The sequence below is a fragment of the Balaenoptera borealis genome (assembly GCF_965194805.1).
Source record: "Balaenoptera borealis genome assembly, chromosome: 21".
Classification (NCBI taxonomy): Eukaryota; Metazoa; Chordata; class Mammalia; order Artiodactyla; family Balaenopteridae; genus Balaenoptera; species Balaenoptera borealis.
The window spans coordinates 2,519,398-2,537,885 of NC_138880.1; the positions used below are offsets into that span (position 1 = coordinate 2,519,398).

The 18,488-nt window shown below is 47.1% G+C and overlaps 1 protein-coding gene across 12 annotated transcripts in view; it reads left to right on the plus strand.

The window, feature by feature from the left end:
* The window catches only part of CSGALNACT1 (chondroitin sulfate N-acetylgalactosaminyltransferase 1), a 335,696-nt gene that overhangs the window by 304,443 nt on the left and 12,765 nt on the right, over positions 1-18,488 (plus strand). For all 12 annotated transcript variants that reach the window (XM_082374872.1, XM_082374867.1, XM_082374870.1 and 9 more), the window contains 2 exons: positions 3,377-3,478; positions 17,607-17,785. In XM_082374872.1, the coding sequence (XP_082230998.1) occupies positions 3,377-3,478; positions 17,607-17,785 (281 nt within the window). The remainder of the gene's footprint in view (positions 1-3,376; positions 3,479-17,606; positions 17,786-18,488) is intronic.

An 18,488-nucleotide genomic window follows, 5' to 3' on the forward strand; every position in this document is an offset into this window, starting at 1 on the left:
ATGTGGGCTTTCAGTGCTAAACCCTGGAGAATCCCAGGCAAACCTGGATGGTCCCCCTACAGAGCCGTACACGATGATTCTTTTAAAATCTTACTCCAGTGAGAATTACGCATCACACAACAAAGGGACTCAATAATGTTTGTCATTGAAACCGTGTTTCCGCAGGCCACTCAGCCCAGGGTGTAAGAACAGGGCCCCTAACTATGAGAAACATGGTTTTCCTGCTCTCTCCCACCTTCTGTGGCGAGATGTTCAGCCTCCTGTGCCCTCTGGTCTTTGTCCGACTTCCCAGGGAGGTCTCACACAAGGTCAGACACACTTCAGCCTCCGCTAACTGCCAGGTCAGCTGCGTGGTGCAAACTCAGTGCTTCTCACAAGAACAGCATCGCTGGTCCTCACGGATGCCGAGGGGCTTTGCTGCTGCCATGCCCTCTGCCAGCAGCATCTGTCCTCCACTTGGCCATGCCCACTACCCAGCTTTGTGCTGGGGTCCTGAGTGGTAGGACCAGAGCCGTGAGGCGTCCTGGGCGCATCCCTCACCCTCGCCAAGGAAACCTGAGGTACCAATACTGGGCTGGTCCTGAGGAAAACTGGGCTGCATGCCTAGGTAGGCAGGACATTGGAACCCCTTTTCTTACCTGTCCAGGTAGGGTATGAATGACAGTCAAGGGTCTCTTTCCACGGTGTGGTTGTACAGATTAGTAGCAGAACTCAGAGACTGTGACGTGCTCTCAGCCTCTTGGGAAATAAAAATATAGGTGTTTAAGTGGCTGTGATCCATGTTTTCTGGCTGAAAAGATACCTTATTTAGTCTCTATACTCTGTGTTACAATATCCTGGGTGAGAAGGAACTGTTGTTTCCTCTCTGAAGTCCTAAAAGATAAGGTCTTGGTGACATAGAAACAGAATTTTTAGGCTTCCAGGTTAAGGTGGAAGAAAGTCCAGTGCGGAGCTAAAGCAGTGGAGCCGGGTGAACCAAAGAGCTTCCCAGAGGGTTCTTAGGAAGTTGGGTTCCCTGAGGTTCGTCCCAAACACCGCCACCCTGCTGTTATAGAGACGAGCTAGCAGGGCACCTGAGTTGGCTCCAAGGACCTAGGCAGTGTGGGTCCAGGTACAGATAATTACACCAGAACACACATCTCTGTGCCCACAGTCACCGACATGCACACTCTTTCTTACACATCTTTCTGGGGATGGAGTCCAGTGAGAACTGTTTTGAAAAATATGAAAGTTACAAGATCAACAGACATTTGGTGATGGTGTTTCTCTCCGGCAGTGTGTGTTTTCTGCAGTGTAGACAGCTTTAATCATGCAATCTCCAATCAGATGGAGAACTACTCAAGGGTAGAAACGACCTACTCATTTTTTAAGATTTATTGTTTGGTGAAGGAAGGAAGGAAGGAAGGAATAAATGAATAAGTGGAAAGGGCCCTGGAGGTGGCCCTCAGAACAAACTCTGCTTTGCCTTTTCGGGAAGCCTGAGCTGGTGAATGAAAAGTAAAGGTCCAGTGTGTCTCTGTTTTATTCCTTGAAAACAGGAAGTCCTTTGATGGATTTTAAAATGCCAACGAAGATGTTACTAGAAAAAACAAGAATGCTTTTTATTCAGGCTCAGCGGATGACCCTCTGCTGATTCTGGGATGGATTTGTCCAACTGCCCACACTTTTAAAGCATAGTTTTTCGGGCACTTGGTGCTATGTGTGGGCTTTTATTCTGCCCTGGCAAAGGAAGTTACAGCGTCATCTGGCAGGTTTGCAGAAGGGATCTTTTATGTACAGGGAATTTTGTGCTCGGTGGGTGGTAGCTCGGTCTGCAGGGCTGAGGCTGGGGGAGCACTCAGTTTTGAAACAAGAATAGCACCTGGCCCCATTCCTGGTCCCTTGTCTCCTTCTTGGAGCCCCATCCTCCATCTGCTTTTAGGATCAGCTCTTCCCTTCCTTCCTCTGGAAAGAGAGAGAATTCTCCGAGCCAAGCCTCTGACCAGGTGAGCCCTGGTGCCTCTGCCCAGGGTCAGTAGAATCTTCCCCAGTACTTCTTCCCTCTGGATTCTCTCCTCCTCCTCTCTGCCATCCTAAACCCGGCCCATCCTTCAGGGCTCCAGCCATCCAGCCCACAGGCTTGGCCGTGCTTTCTGAATTCTGTGAACTTTTATCAACGCCACGATGTGTCTGATGATTTCATTTGAGCTCATTTATTTCTCAAGTAAGGTTTTTGAGTGCAGGAACCGTATCTTCTCTGATCTTCCCAGCAACCCCAGGTAGGCAGTCCCTCCTTCTTGATGTCACGATGAAAATCACTGCATAAATTGGCCTCTGCAGTTAGAGCTCGGAGACTCTGAAAGACTCTGACATGGATTGTTGTCAGGGGTTCAGGGAAGCTGCAACACAGCGATAAAAGGAATGAAATGGGAGGGCATGCAAAGTATCAGTGTATCACAAATACCATCCTGCCAATAGAATCATTCCATTCATTTGCTTTCAGAAATCTGCTAAAATGACGCACACACGTACATATCTGTATACACATACGTTTTACACATAAACACATTTTTATACACACATATTTATATATACATCCATATACACACATCAACAAACATTACGCACATGGTACACACATGTATATGAAGTAAACCCTCAGCAGAGGACAGGGCACGGGCAAATAACAGATACGCTTTGGTGGGGAAGGCAGGTGTAGGCCTGGCCCCGCCCAGCAGGGCTGCCGGGAGCCTGGCGTGTGTGTGTGCCGGGTGCCTGGGACCGTCAGCCACAGGGAGGAGCAGTGAAGGAATCTGCCTAGGGAGGGTGAGGTACAGCAGCTATGCTCTGGGCTATCGCCCCTCCACACAGCCATGACACTGGGTGTCCCCAGGGTTTCTAGGGTCCTAAACAAATAGATGTCTTTTTATCTTTGCTCGTTCAGTCTCTAAGACTGTGTTGCACACACGAGAAAAGGCAAGGATGAGGAATCCAGTCTCACCCTCGCTTGACTTCAGTGTTCTCATCTGTACCTTGGGCTTTGTGTTTTCTGTACTTTGTAGAATTTTTCTGGCAGAGAAGGGTACGGACCCAGGGCCGTTCTAGACACTGGATCCAGGCCCCGATGGGCTGGACCTGAGGCAGGTTGAGCCTGTGGTCTCTTGCATCTGAGTTTTCATTGACCAGATCTGCATGTTTAAATTTCATGGTTTTCGTGGTAAGAGAAACAGGAATACAGGTGATGGCAAGAGCCAGCCAGAATGTCCTGTCCCCTCTCTGCTCTCCTGGCAGCCCAGTTCCCTCCCAGGACCCTTTTGCACTTTACAGAATAGGTATTTGTTTCAGCTTTGCCTGTTGCTGTGAACACAGGACCAGACATCCATGTTTTGTTTTCTAGGGAGATGTGCATCCAGCAGGATGGGAGAGTTCATCTCACCGTCGTTTACTTTGGAAAAGAAGAAATGAATGAGGTCAAAGGAATACTTGAAAACACTTCCAAGTAAGTCTGATGTGGAGCCATGGTGGGGAGTCTGGAACCTGAACACGGGAGGAGATACCTGAGCTCATGCAAGCCGTTTTATGTCCCTTTCACTGTGGGCGACCCAACCCGGGAGAGTGACGGGCTGGCCTTTTGCGTGTGGTGGTGTCGGGGGTGGGAGTTCTGCGCCATCCTTCCTGGGGACCACCTGCCTCACACCCGCCCTCATTGTGAGGGGTGTCAACTCGGACAGTGGAGACAACTGCCCAGAGCACCCAGGGTCGGGGGCAGGGCTCCTCCGGCCCCCGCGTGACACAGCAGGTTTGGGGACTGCACGTGGCAGGGGTGGACTTGGGGAGCACAGCCGCGCAGGGAGCTCCTTCTCAGTCCCTGCTCGTCAAGGTTCGCTCTCATCCGCTTAGCAAATGGCCTCACCCTTCTGACTGTCACTCATTCTGCATTTTGAGAGCTCAGGGGCCAGTGATGCTGGGTAGGGACCCTAGATTAACAGAAGCTGTTTAACCAGCACTTTTGGACCGAGGGCTCTGGATTTTTACCTCGCTCATCAGTTACGTGGGAGATTAAATGTATTCAAAAGCAGAAGAGAGGGCTTTTTCTTACCAGAAGAAATGAACAAGCATGTATTTAATGAGTACATATCTGAGGCATTTTCTACTAGTGAGGAAGCTGGCAGTACTGCCCGCTCCCTCTGGTTCGCAAGCTGCAGGTGAACGACGAGGTGGGTGGTTCCTCCATAGGTGCAGCTTGGAGGGTGGTCAGAGGTACTGGGGGCAGAAGTCGTCTGAGTAGGTCCGTATGGTCTGAATATAAACAAGTCCCTCTGTTTTGAGTCATTGGTAAATGGTAATAGGATGACAGTCAAAGGATAAGATGCCGAGATTGAGTGCACTTTTTGTATTTATTTTCAGGCTTTGTTACCAATTTTGTATTACGAGCACAAGATCAGAATGCTAATTATTATTCAAACAACTGAAGCAGTGCACTGGTCAAATTTTGTCCACACTTACTTTTGTAAATAAAGTTTTATTGGCTCGCAGGCGTGCTCATCTGTTTCTGTATTAGTTATGGCTGCTTTCGGGCTACAGCTGCAGGGCTGAATAGTTGTGACAGATACAGTGTGACTCGCAAAGCTGAACTCTACTATCTGGTCCTTTACAGAAAAAGTTTGCTGACCTCTGTTCTAAAGCAATAAGGAGTTAAAAGAGTTTAAAACTAGTACCAGCTTAAAGCTATGGCACCTGTTGAAGGGAGATCAAAGGGAATAAAATAATTCAATATCCTAAATGTAAGTGAAATAGAAATCTCTCGACTCCAATGCATTGCAATATCCTTTTCATCTCTGCTTAGGAGTAAGGAGTGTGAGTTATTAGAATTCATGTCCTCTGCCCAGTGGATAGGTTTTAACATCTCTGCAAGTAGCCACCCCCTGGGTGTGGACCTTTTTCAAGTTTCCCAGATGATTCTGACATGCAGCCAGGATTGAGAACGATTGTTTGGGAAAGTAGCGGCCCCCACAGGGGCTGCCCGAGGGAGGCCTTGGTTGCAGCCAGCTGCTTCCTTTCGAGGTATTTTGAAGTAGAGATCCAGGTGATTCGAAAGCCCAGCCAGGACTGAGACATCAGTCCTGTTGGCTCTGGCACCTTCCGAGGACATCAGAAGGTGATCAGATGTCTGACAGATACGTGTAACCAACTTTACACGAGTCTGATGGACGAGTGAAGGCCAGCTGAGACAGTGTTACGGGAAATACCCTTTCCAGTGACCGGAGCGCCCGGGATTCTATCAAGGCATTCTCCGCCGTATCACGTGGCCTGGCAAGCTGAATTCGCAATCAGAAGGTTGTGTGGTGAGCGAAGAATGAATCTGAATGAGAAAAGTAAAATCATTTGAGGGGTAGGGATGGCTTGGAAAGTTTCCAGAGATAAAGCTACCCGTGATGGGGACTTCGTTCTGGAGCCTGAGGCAGCCTTTAAAGCAGTGCTGCAGAAACTTCCGCGAAAGCATTGGAGCGCCATTCCCTGTGTTGATTCCTCTTTCTGTTCACTGGCGACACTGCAGTGTTGATGTCACCGATGCCGTGGGGTGTGTCCTGCCCCTTCCAGGGCGTTGCTCTAGGAATGCCCTGCCCTCTGCCACCAGCCTGAGCTGATTTCCCACGGCTGCCTGCAGCCCCACCGTCCAGATGAAGTTCCTCATCACCCACCGTCCCAGCCTGGTACCCAAGCTGGCTCTTAACTTCTAACTTTGTTTTGATGACTTACTGCCACACAGCCAGATGGGGGCGCAGTTTACCCTTTGTCTTCACGCCCATTATTCTCTAGGTTTGGCCTTCCCTCCATCCTCCTTGCTACTTCCTCAGACCCCCTACCTGTGCATCCCCGCCCAGGTCCCCACTCTGGAGCTCATCCTGACCTGTCCCCATACACCTCTTCAGCATCTCTTATCTGTGGCACTTGGCATACGATTCGCCTGTTTACGTTTCTTTCTGCTGTCCTCACTAGATTATAAGCTGCTTAGTAGTACTGTGTCGCATGCTTCTGAAACTCCAGCTCTTGGCACTGGGCCTCACTCAGTTTTAAAATGTTCAGTGTTCGTTTATCAGGAGAAGGACAATGCCAGGTGTGTAGTAGATTTGTACACATTGTAATCTATATAAAACGCATATACGAAGCTTTATTTAAATACCATTTTTATCATTCTCTTAAGATGCTAAAGCTTTTATTCAAATGCATCTTATCTTTGAATAATATAATAACCATTGTTATTAACATGAGTTATGTCATTTAATATTCACAGCAACCTTATGAGATAGAAGCTGTTATTAACCCCATTTCTTAGATGAAGAAACGGAGGCTTAGAGAGGTTGTTACTCAGGCTGCCACCCCGGCCCAAGGGGACAGCCAGATCTGAACCTCGTCTGTAACTCCTGGACTCCCAGTCTTAACATTGCACCAAATTCTCACTCCAAAAACCGATAATTGTTCATTGAGAACAATAAGGTTTGAAACCAGTTTAAATGAAATTTATTTCATTTGGCTATCAGCATTGTGATCAAACTGTTCTAAATGTAGCTAATGTATATATTTTAAGAATATCTTGAAAAACCCCAGTTTAGTGACTAGCATGCAGTGTCTGTGTCTCTCGGTTTACGCTTACTCTGTCGAGCTTTACGTCTCAGTTGATTGCTGTAGAGCAGTGTTTTGCAAACTACAGTTTGTGATTCATTAGAGGGTTGTGAAATTGATTTAGTGGGTTACGTGCAGTGTTTTTAAAAAATCAAAATAGAATAGAAGATTATCAGAATACATCCCAAGTATTAAAGATAAATATTGTTTCATGAAACTTTAATTTCAGAGTGTGTGTGTGTGTGTGTGTGTGTGCATGCGCTGTCATGATGTATAATATATTCTTTTGAAAGGGTAAGGGTTGTGGTCAAAATATTTAGAAGCCACTGACGTAGATAACAGTACAAATGAGTTCTCAATATCTGATTTTTATTCCACAGAGTTTTTCATACTAAACTTCGGTTAATCTCAGATTACACCCTAGCTCAGTGGTTCTCAAATATAAATGTACTTTGAATAACCTGGGGTGCTTTTTAAAATACAGATTCCTGAGATCCAGCCCCAGAACTTCTGAGTCATTAGGCCTGAGATGAAGCCTGGGAACCAACACTGAGAATGAGCTCAACCTGTGATGCTGATATGGGTGGTCCATGGCCCACATTTTGAGGAATTCTGGCCTAGATGGACATTTGCTTGGAGCTATGTATTAGGAAATTTTAAAAAATTCCTACTGGTTGGTGGATTTGCATGAGTTATAATTTACTGCGTGGTATCTTCATCTTTGTCCACTCGTGAGGACACAAAGGCATCTTTCAGTAGAATCACCTGTGACATTGAAGCACCAGAACTGAGATACTGCCGTGTCCTGCGAGTATGTGCCTGAAAGGGGGTTGTGTGTGTGTGTGTGTGTGTGTGTGTGTGTGTGTGTGTGTGTGTGTGTGTGTTGTCAGGAACATGCCCTGTTGCCATGGTGTTGTCCACATTTCATGCCTCTTTGAAGGGATTTGCTTGACATGTACCCTCGGCAACATTTTATCAGGACATCCCAAAGGAAAATTGGGGGGAAAGTCGTCTGAAATTTGAGAATTGTTGCTTTGTTTTAATAGTTTTTCATAAACAAGGACGTTTTAGATAAGAATCTCATCTGCTAAAATGAAAAAAGCTACACAGTGAATTCCTTCCTAGAAGATAAAGAGTCTTGGACTCTGGGAAGCACCTCACAGGTGAAGGCAGCACCTAGGCCTGTGGCCGTCTCACTGGGCATCTGCCAGAGAAGGGGCTAAGCATGACTCTGCTTGGTGACCAGCTCTTTGTGGAGATGTGCCTGTATTTTTAGGTATTCCAAGTTGTTCTTTGGGGGATTCAAACATGGCATATAGATTACAGTATTGTGACAGTGTTAAATTTCTTGAGTGTGATTATTACATTGTTATAATGTTATAAAGGAGAGTGTCCTGGTTCTTGGGGAGTACTTATCTTTGAAAGTGAAGTTGCCATGATGTCTGTAACCTCAAATGGTTCAGAGGAAGGAAGGAAGGAAAGGAGGGAGGGAGGGGGGAAATATGGCAAAACTTTAACACTTGGTAAATCTGGGTGATGGTATATGGGTACTTTACTATGCTTACAACACTTCTAAAGGTTTAAATTTTTTCCAAGTAAAAAATTGGGGGAAAATATATTATGGAAAAAATTAAATGATATTAAGTTCATACAATGGAATATAATGCAACAGTTTAAAAAAAGGTGATATCAGTGAAAATGGTGGAATAAAGAGCTTGCAAAATTCTCCTCCATAAAAGCAGTGAGAAAATTGCTAAAAATTCTCAGAATCAACTTTTTTAAGAACGATGGAAATTAAAGTTTGCAACAGTCTGGAAAGTGTTTATCCAAATGACTGAATTTTGGTGTGAACAGGGAGCTTTGTGAACTTTAACTTGCCCCATTTCACCCCCGCCCCCAGCTCTTCAATAGCCTTGAGGACCGGCAGCCTGCAAGAATCACAGCCGGGCAGCCACTGGGGGCTGGGATGGGGCTGGAGCTCCTTTAAAGCATTATTCTCAGAGAACTGTCATTATTGGACCTGCCTGCGGATTTCTTTGGAAGACCCTGCTCACAAGGTTGTCTTCATTTGACCTGACTCAGAGGCCTCCCCGTGGAACTTTTTATCCAGGGGTATTTGACAAAAATCAATTATAGGAAGTCTTTAGCTTTGTGGCTGCCTGAGGTGTAGATAAGAGTTGGGGCAAACAGTAGACTAACCAAAAAGCTCAGAAGGTGAATCTGAGGAGTGAGATCTCCAAAGGGGCTTTGAAAGCTCCAGCACATTCCTGGGGATCCAGAGGCTGTGCTCATACTTAGGAAAGACCTGAGCAGGCCCTTACTTTTTACCTCTGACTGATCTTGAGGCTCTGTGCAAGAAGGAAGTAAAGGCTCAGGTAAGTTGTTACCTGCTTGGTTGTGTGTTGATGACATGCCCCACCATGCTCACAGAGTCCCCACCATGCACACAGAGTCCCCTGGCAAAGACTGGGAGACTTATTGGTTCCAGACATTTAAGGAAATCCCTGCTTAATCATTAGCTTACCACTAAGTGGTCACACACAAGAGTACACTTTACAGAATTAGTTCAGGAAAGTCACTAAACAAACAAACAACAAACAGCAACAATAGCAAAACCCTGAGGGGGGTGGAGATTCTGATTTCCAGGGCTGCCACATTACATTATTTAAAATGTTTAGCTTTAAACAAAAAATTATGAGGCATGCAAAGAAACAAGAAAATATGGCTCATGCACAGAGAACAAAATCAATCATTAGAATTGTTCCTGAGGAAGCACAGGTGTTGTACTTACTAGACAAAGACATTAAGTCAACTGTATTAAATATGTTCAAAGAATTAAAAGAGACCATGTTTAAAAAACTAGAAAAGTATGAGAACCATGTCTCACCAAATATAGAGAGATCAGTTATAAAAAGAACCAAATAGAAACTCCGGAGTTGAAAAGTACAATATTTAAAATAAAAAAATTCACTGTGGGGCCTCAACATCAGGTTTGAACAGGCAGAAGAAAGAATCAGTGAACTTTAAAATAGGTCAATTGATATGATATAGTTTGAGAAACAAAAATAAAAAAGAATGAAGTAACTGAGAAAACCTCAGAGACCTGCAGGATACCATCAAGCATGCCAACATAGACACAATGGGAGTCCCAGGATAGGAGAGAGAGAAAGAGGCAGGAAAAAATATCTGAAGAAATAATGGCCCCAGACTCCCTGTATTTGATGAAAACATTAATCTACACATCCAAGAAGCTCAAAAACTCCAAACAAGAAAACTCAAAGAAATGCACATTAGACATATCATAGTCAAATGGTTGAAAAACAAAGAGAGAAAGAATCTGTGTTCCTGAGTCCAAGCTTGTACTGTTCACTGCACAACAGGCCAATAAATCAAGAGACAAATTGTTGGGGCAAGGAAGGAATAATGACTTTATTTGGAAAGCCAGCAGACCTAGAAGATGATAGACTAGAGTCCTAAAGAACCATCTTTCCTGAGTTAGAATTCAGGTTCCTTTTATACTAAAAGGGGAGGGGGGGTGTGGTTAGTTGTTGCAAATTTCTTGGTGCTGGAATCCTTTGTTCTTGCAGCTGTCCACGTAGGTCAGGTAGGTCAGGTAACAATGTTCCTGTAAACCTCCAACAAGACAAATGTTGTTCTCTGTTCTGCAACTTTTTATCTCTATATGAATAGAAAAGAGTTATACCTTTAAAGGTCAGAGGCTTGAGAATGGGCTACCCTGTATATTTCAGGCTATAGGCAACATATTTAACTTCTAGCAAAAGCAGTAGAATACAAAGGTTAAAGTAAAAGGAACAGATCCAATATGGAGTCAGATTTGTTCTTCCCTATTACATAAGCAGCAAGAGTGAAGCAACTCATCAGGTGCATGGGATCCTTAATAAGATGGAAAGTGGGGTGGCATATTCAAAGTGCTGAAAGTAAAGTACTGTCAACCAAGAATTCAATATTCCGCAAAACCATCCATCAAAATTGAAAGAGAAATTAAGACATCCTCAGTTAAGAACTGAAAGACTTTATCACTAGTAAACCTGCCCCACAAGAAATAATGAAAGGAGTCCTTGAGGCTGACATGAAAGGACACTGGACACAAAGTCAAATCCATGTGAAGAAATACAGAGGGCCAGTAAAAGTAACTACATAGGGAAATATGAGACACAGTATAAATGTATTTTTTGCTTATGCTTTTTTCCTATCTGATGTAAAAGTAAAAAGATAACTGCATAAAGCAGTAACTATAAATCTGTATTGATAGACACACAACTGATCTTTTATATGTTATTTTGTTTCCTGCAACTTTACTGAATTCATTTATTAGTTAAAATGGTTTTTTGGTGAAGTCATTAGGGTTTTCTATAGATAGTATCATGCCATCTGCAAATAGTGACAGTTTTACTTCTTCCTTTCCAATTTGGATGCATTTTATTTCCTTTCGTTGCTTAATTGATCTGGCTAGGACTTCCAATACTGTACTGTATAAAAGTGGCGAGAGTGGACATCCTTGTCTTGTTCCTGATCTTAGAGGAAAAGCTTTTAAATTTTTACTGTTGAGTATGATGTTAGCTGTGGACTTATAATATATGGCCTTTATTATGTTTAGGTACATTCCTTCTATTCCTAATTTGTTGAGAGTTTCTATCATAAGAGGATGTTTGAATTTTGTTTGAATTTTCTCTGCATCTATTGAAATAATAATATGATTTTTATTCTTCATTCTGTTAATGTGATGTATAACATTTTCAAATTTGCAGATGTTGAACCATCCTTGCATCCCAGGGGTGGATCTCTCTTGATCATGGCGTATGATCATTTTAATGAACTCTTGAATTCAATTTGCTAGTATTTTGTTGAAGATTTTGCATTATGTTCAGGGATATTGGCCTGTAATTTTCTTTTCTTGTTGTGTTTTTGTTTGACTTTGGTATCAGGGTAATGCTGGCCTCATGAAATGAGTTTGGAAGTGTTCCTTCCTCTTCAATATTTTGGAAGAATTTGAGAAGGATTGGAATTACTTCTTTAAATGTTTGGTAGAATTCATCTGTAAAGCCATCTAACCCTGGGCTTTTATTTGTTGGGAGGTTTTTGATTACTGATTCAATCTCCTTGTTCATTATTGGTCTGTTCAGATTTTCTATTACTTCATGATTCAGTCTTGAGTGTTGTGTGTTTCTAGGAATTTATCCATTTTTACTAAGTTATCTAATTTGTCAGCATGTAATTGTTCATAGTTGTCTCTCACAATATTGGGGATTTCTGTGGTATCAGTTGTAATGTCTCCTTTTTTTGTTTATAATTTTATTAATTTGGGTCATCTCTCTTATTTTTTTAGATAATGAGCTAAAGGTCTGTCAATTTTATTTATCTTTTCAAAAGAAACTTGCTAAAACAATTGTATAAGCAGGCTTGTATATAAGCTCAGAAACTAGAAAACTCTAAATTGTTTAAAATGCCTACTATGAACAACTGGCTGAGAATATGTTTAGCCTTAAATTATTTACTGTATTCAGATCCCTTTAGTAAGTAGAACTCATAAGAAATGTCATTATTCAGGGCTGTTAGATTTACATTTTTAAGTTATACATCAAATATAATATTTCTATGTAAATTTTTAAAGGTTTTTTCTTTTTTTTTATGAAGGGCTCTTGTGGGAAGTGTCACATTAAGAGGATTTCCTTGCAGGGGTGGGAGGAAATTTGTATTAGCGTAAATCACGTTAGACAGCAAGATCTTTTATCATTTTTAAGCCCGCAGTTCTGGGAAATGCAAGTCAATTAGAGAAATTAAATCTCTGGTTGAAACAGTGGCTTCCTCAGGTCATATTAACCTCTGTCAGCATGACTGCGTATAACCTGGAGGAGACCCCACGCATCACACTTATTATATAAAGGAAAGGAATTGAATGAGAGACTCAAGAGTTTCATCAGTTGATAATACAATTCAAGAAGAAAAGAGAAGAAATAATTATAAGTAATCCTGGGGCCGTTTGGAACTGCAGACTCTGATTCATAACAGGAAATTACATAGTAGAGAGTGTAATGCCCACATTCTACCGTGAAAAAGCCCATTCCTCACGAGGCCATGACTCTAGACATGCCGCTAAATATTACATTTCTTTGTATGGCTAGATTAAATATTTCAAACCAAATTGCATTTTATTTTCCTCAGCTCTCTTTTTTTCTGTTACTTACATATTTGTCATCTTCTTAAAAGCTTGGTTTGTGCCTGTCCTTGGGAACGTGTTGGTTGGAGCCTCTTTCTGATGGGGGAGGTGGGCTTAGGATGTGTGAGGGCCTCTCCGGTGAGGAGATGTGTGAGGCCTCCACCTGAGGGGATGAGGTGGCGTCTTGGGGCAGCATCTCCCACAGTGACAGGTCTGAGACGCACTCTGTGTTTTCCATTGACTCATCTCTTGATTCATCTCTTGATTCACCCAGTGTTTATTGAGCTGCACTGTGTCCCCGTGGGCGCCACTTTCTGCACAGCGCTGATAATCTCTGAAGATAGAGATAAGAAAATAAGGCAGTCCCTGTCCTCCAGGGTTTAGAGGACAGACCAGGTGGTCCAGTGCACGGGGCACAAGAATGCACTGGGCCCAGGAAGACGGAGGCGGGACTGGCCCAAACGCCTGGGGGCCCAGAGAGGGCACCTTGGTCCACAGGAGGGTGAAAGGCAGTGACACTCGACGTGGGCCGTGAGGATCGGGTGGGATCTTCACTGGAGTCAGGGGAGGAGGTGGATTCCGGGGAGGGACCACTGAGCTGACACAGGAGGCCCCAGTGTGTCCACGCTCTTGGTGGCCATCTTCCGGCTGGTCGCTGTGGAGGGGATGGGGATGAACAGATAACTAAACAGGGCCCCGGCCCGTGTAGCTCTGCGGCCTGCATCTGGGGTTGTGGCCCTGTGGTCGTGTCATGCACGTTCCCAAACCCACGACCCCACGGGCCAGTCAGTGTTCTGTGTTGAAATGTGTCCTTGCTTCTGCACAGCCTCTTAGCGTGCTGTCCACGTGCTGCTGGACAGGGCGCTCAGGCCCCGCGAGCAAGTCCCTCTGCGGGAAGGTCCGGGGCCCGGTTATCCTGCAGAAGCTGGTGTCCCTTCATCCCGTGCACCCTGTGCTCCGGAGCTGGTGCTGATGAGTCTGAGATGGGAGGGGGCGTCCCACTCCCAGCCCAGAGGCTTCGCGGTGTGTTCATCTCGCCATTCTGGAGAAGAGGGGAGGGAAGTTGTTCTGATTTGGTTTCTGGTGTCTCCAGCTCAGCCCTCTTTCTCAGCAGAGATCACGTGTCAATTATCAGAGGTCCTTCCTGACAGTAAGAGAGGAGAAGGAGGGGTCCTGGTTAATTATAGGGGGTGCTGGGCTGAGTGATCAGGAGGAGGGCAGCACCGATATCCACCTGCAGACAGACGTGTAACTGAGCACAGTGACCTGGCCGCCCCACTGGGAACCACGGCTGGTGACAGAGTTACCCTGCGCCTCTCCAGTGCCCAGGACCGGCCGATGGGGCTTCCCGGGCCAGCAGGGACTCCGTCCCCACCGCCTCGGCGTGCAGTCTTGTCCAGGTCCCTCATGTCCCCTGCCGGCCGGCGTTGGTCAGGGTGGATGGGAAGCCAGGGTTCTGTGGGGCGTGGGAAGCAGAGACGGCCGGGGCCCGTGGGGCAGAGGGGCCACTGTGTGGACAGCGAGTGGCAGGGGCTGTGTCCTGGGGCTTTGCGTCCGGCCTGTGGGCGCGCTGGAGAGTGGGTTTAAAGTGCACATTCAGGTTGGGTGGTGCTGTGGGTGTAACGTGGCTTGTCTCATCCTCGTCGGGAGGTTGGACGAAGAGAGAGGAGGCAGATTGCGTGTGCATCCGGCCGTGGGCCCGGCACCCGTTCCCCGAGATCTCTTCCTCTACAGACCACACACTGAAGCACGGAGGCCGATGTTCTAAGACTTTAAAATAAATTCGTCTACATCAAGGTCATCTCAAGCACTGGGATAGTGAGCTGTCCCAGCCCCGTTTCCCAGGGACGGTGACCAACAGGCAAGCTCCCTCCCCTGCCCTCCCCTCCCCTCCCCTGCCCCTTTCCCCTCCCCTCCCCTCCCCCTCTCCTCCCCTCCCCTCCCCCTCTCCTCCCCTCCCCTCCCCCTCTCCTCCCCTCCCTTTCTCCAACCCCTTCCCACTGCAGCAGGGCAGAGAAGAGCAGTCCATCAGCAGAGTTCAGACCAGGGCTTGGGGAATTGGGGGACAGAACAAACGAGACTAAGCTCTGTGTGGGGTACGTGTGTTCCCCAAATCACCACTCTCCCCGGACCTGTAGCACTCTGCTGCCTCCCTGCCACTCACTCAGCCCCCTGGCTGGTCATGCCTTCGATACTGTTAGTTCAGTTTCTAATGCTGCCTGTATTCTTATTTAAGTATTAAACATGACTCCACTTTGTGTAAATGTTTGATATTCTACACAGTAAATAGCAAATATACTATTTGTGTGTAAATATTTGATATGTCAACACAAATGGACTGTAAGCTGTTTGGGACAAAAATCCTGCTTGTCTTTTTTTTTTTTTTTTTTAATTTATTTATTTTTGGCTGCGTTGGGTCTTCATTTCTGTGCGAGGGCTTTCTCTAGTTGTGGCAAGCGGGGGCCACTCTTCATCGCGGTGCGCGGGCCTCTCACTATCGCGGCCTCTCTTGTTGCGGAGCACAGACTCCAGACACGCAGGCTCAGTAGTTGTGACGCACAGGCCCAGTTGCTCCGCGGCATGTGGGATCTTCCCGGACTAGGGCTCGAACCCGCGTCCCCTGCATTGGCAGGCGGATTCTTAACCACTGTGCCACCGGGGAAGCCCCCTGCTTGTCTTTAACACAGTGAATTAAGGATCTGCCTTCCCCTACTCTTGGCGAAAGTTTCTTGCCATTGTTCAAATGTGAAGCATTTTTCTATTTGCAATCTCTAATGATAGACCCTGGGAAACCTCTGGGAGGAGCCACCTGAGTCATGAGTCAGATACACGTGAACAAGGATTGGGTGCTTGGGCACGTAAGCCCTCCCTGCCCTGGAAATTAGTCCCTGTGGTCTCACAGAGTATGAACTGTGAGACAGCTGAGAAAAGAGACCTGCTACAGCTGTGAGAGAAAGCCGGGCCACTGGACGGTGGGCAAGTTCTGTGAGGCTATCTTAGATGAACAGGTGAAAACCCAGGCATCTCCCAAGGGTAGAACTTTCCTGAGAACTGATCAAGTAGGGCAGGGGGAAGTGGGCTGTAGAAACCTCCAGGGGATGCAGAGATGCTGCAAGGGTCTCACTCCACCTGGACGTCTTCTTTGGACACAAGGGGGCAGCGCTGTCCCTACCAGGGAAGGCTGGGGCATGACCCCCAGGCGACTCACAGGAAATAGGAACCGGGGCCCGCCTACCCAGAGAGAAGAGTCAAAACGGAGTTCTGAAAGAGTAGAATCGGGTAGAGCAGCGCTGAGCTGAATCATCCAACAGTAGAACCTTAGCATGTAAAGGGCCTGAGGTCTGTACCATGAGGCTTTGCAGCAAGGAAACTGAGACCAGAGAAGTGAAGTGAGTGCCCGAAATAATGAGAGGCAGTGCTGGATTGCAGTCATTCATCTATGGACACGTTTAGTCACCAGCATCCGTTGGGTACCCAGTGAGGCCGGGCAGCTCCAGGCCCTGGACCTGGGCTCCTGGCTTACACTCCAGCGCTCCTCCAGGCACCGGGCCTTCTGCCTTAATCTGAGAAGCATGTTTGACCTCAGACTCAGACAAGCTTGGGCCCAGATTCCCAGGATAAAAAACCCAAGCTCATTGCCAGGTCTGAAAGGAGGTGACAAGTCAAGGAAGGGGTAACAGAACTAGTTCCACTGATTAAACTACCAGATACATTTGAAAAGTTTACGACCGTATTTGTGTTGACCTTTACCCAAGGTAGTTACAGACTTTAAACAATGGAGGTGGGTTTTGAACCTCTTTTGAGGCATCAGGATTAGAGAGAATCGGGGGATGGGATAGGCTGGGTGGGGGGAGGGCTCTGAGCTGGGGAGGAGGAAGCCATCAGGACAGGAAGGGTGTGTCATGGGAGAGGGGCTGGCCAGATGCCAGGCCTGTACAAGTGGAATTGGGAGTCCAGTAGGACCCAGAGTGGGTCTCTGTCTGGGAGAAGACAGTCCCTGTCCCACTAGGTACTAGATGAATTCCTGGAACTTTTGCTCAAGATGTGCCGCATCTCAGAAGGTTCTGGGAGCGAGCAGCCAAGTGCAGAAGCACCTGGACTCCATTACCTCACCCTGTGCTGGTAACAGACTGGCGGGTGCTTTCTTGCTGCGCGTTATACTCTTAGCGTCGCTTACCACGCTGATCACTCTGAGAGCAGTTAAGGAAGGTGTCGTTTTTTCTGTTTTGCAGATGAGGCAGCCGAGGCTCCGGGAGATTAACGGGTTTGCCTAGATCACAGCGTTAATCCACAGGGGAGCCAGGTCCCAAACGTCCTCATCTTCTGAATCCAAGTGTCATTTCCTTACTGTGCTCGGCTGTTTTACCTTCGGGTGGGGAAGGGATCCAGGTGTAAGCGTGTCTGGGTATAGACGTACACCCGGACCGCCCTGCCGGGTTCCTGGAGGGAATCCCGATGAGAAGCTGCTCAGTGGGGCCATTGCAGTGTGGCTTTATTTCCTTGGCCAGTGGTTTCATTGGCTCCAGAGGCACTGGGATTGTCCCCGGTTCTGTCACCTGGTCTTCACTGGCTCACATTCTCCCCCCCATGAGGAGCACACGTTAGCCGTGACAGTAGTTTTCAATATGGGGAAATTGCTAGAAAAAGAAAAAATACATTGGTGCTAAAACTTCTCGAAGTGTCCTTGGTGCCCTTAATCCCAGTGCCCTCGGGTCACAGAGGACACGTGGTGAGGTGCCGTGGGCCTCGGCTGTGTGTTTTCCAGCGGATTGCACCGGCAGCAAGCCCGGGCACCTGAGTGACTGTGTGTGGTCTCACCTTTCAGAGCCGCCAACTTCAGGAACTTCACCTTCATCCAGCTGAATGGGGAGTTCTCTCGGGGAAAGGGGCTGGACGTGGGCGCCCGCTCCTGGACGGGCCGCAACGTGCTGCTCTTCTTCTGCGACGTGGACATCTACTTCACCTCCGAGCTCCTCAACACCTGCAGGCTGAACACGCAGCCAGGTGGGGCTCCCCTCCCGAGCAGCCCCTCAGCTCGCCCCGACCACCCGCTCCTGGATCTGCCTCGTTTACCCCGCTGACAAAGACAAGGACGCGGTCTGGTGTGATTCCTCCTTTGGTGTCGTGCTGTGGGCCTGTCAGCCACCATAGCTCTGGGACTCTTGGTCCCAAGTTCGTGTGTACAGCCCCTTTTCCATTCTCCCCTAGGAGGTCAGCTTTAGGGGATGACCCGGGAGCAGGTGTGGTGGGGAGGACTTGGGCCTGGGAGGCGCTGCTGAAACCAAAGGGAAGGAGTGGCTATGGGTGGTTACCAGGGCAGGAGGGGCTCCAGACAGAAAGAACCCACAGTGTGAAAATTGTTCTCATAGCTTTGACTCAGCGGCAAGGCCGATACTCAGCTGATAACCACTGGAATGGCCACGTCCGTTGTTCAGATACTGAAATTCTTCTGTGAAAATTGGTAAAGAGCAGCTACCCGGGGCTCCCAAAGTCTTTTCCTGCTGCCCGAGGTCACCCTGGCTGACTGCCCCACGAGTCAGCAGTTAAAGGGTTAAGGTCTGACAGGATGGGGGCACTGGGGCCCTCTTTCACACCCACTCCCACTAGGTGTGCCCAGTGCCATGTCCACTGGCCATCAGAGCTTGGAATGTTACCCCTGTGCTGGGAAGTAGGGAATCCGAGTGTGTCCATCTGGTCTACCTGCCAC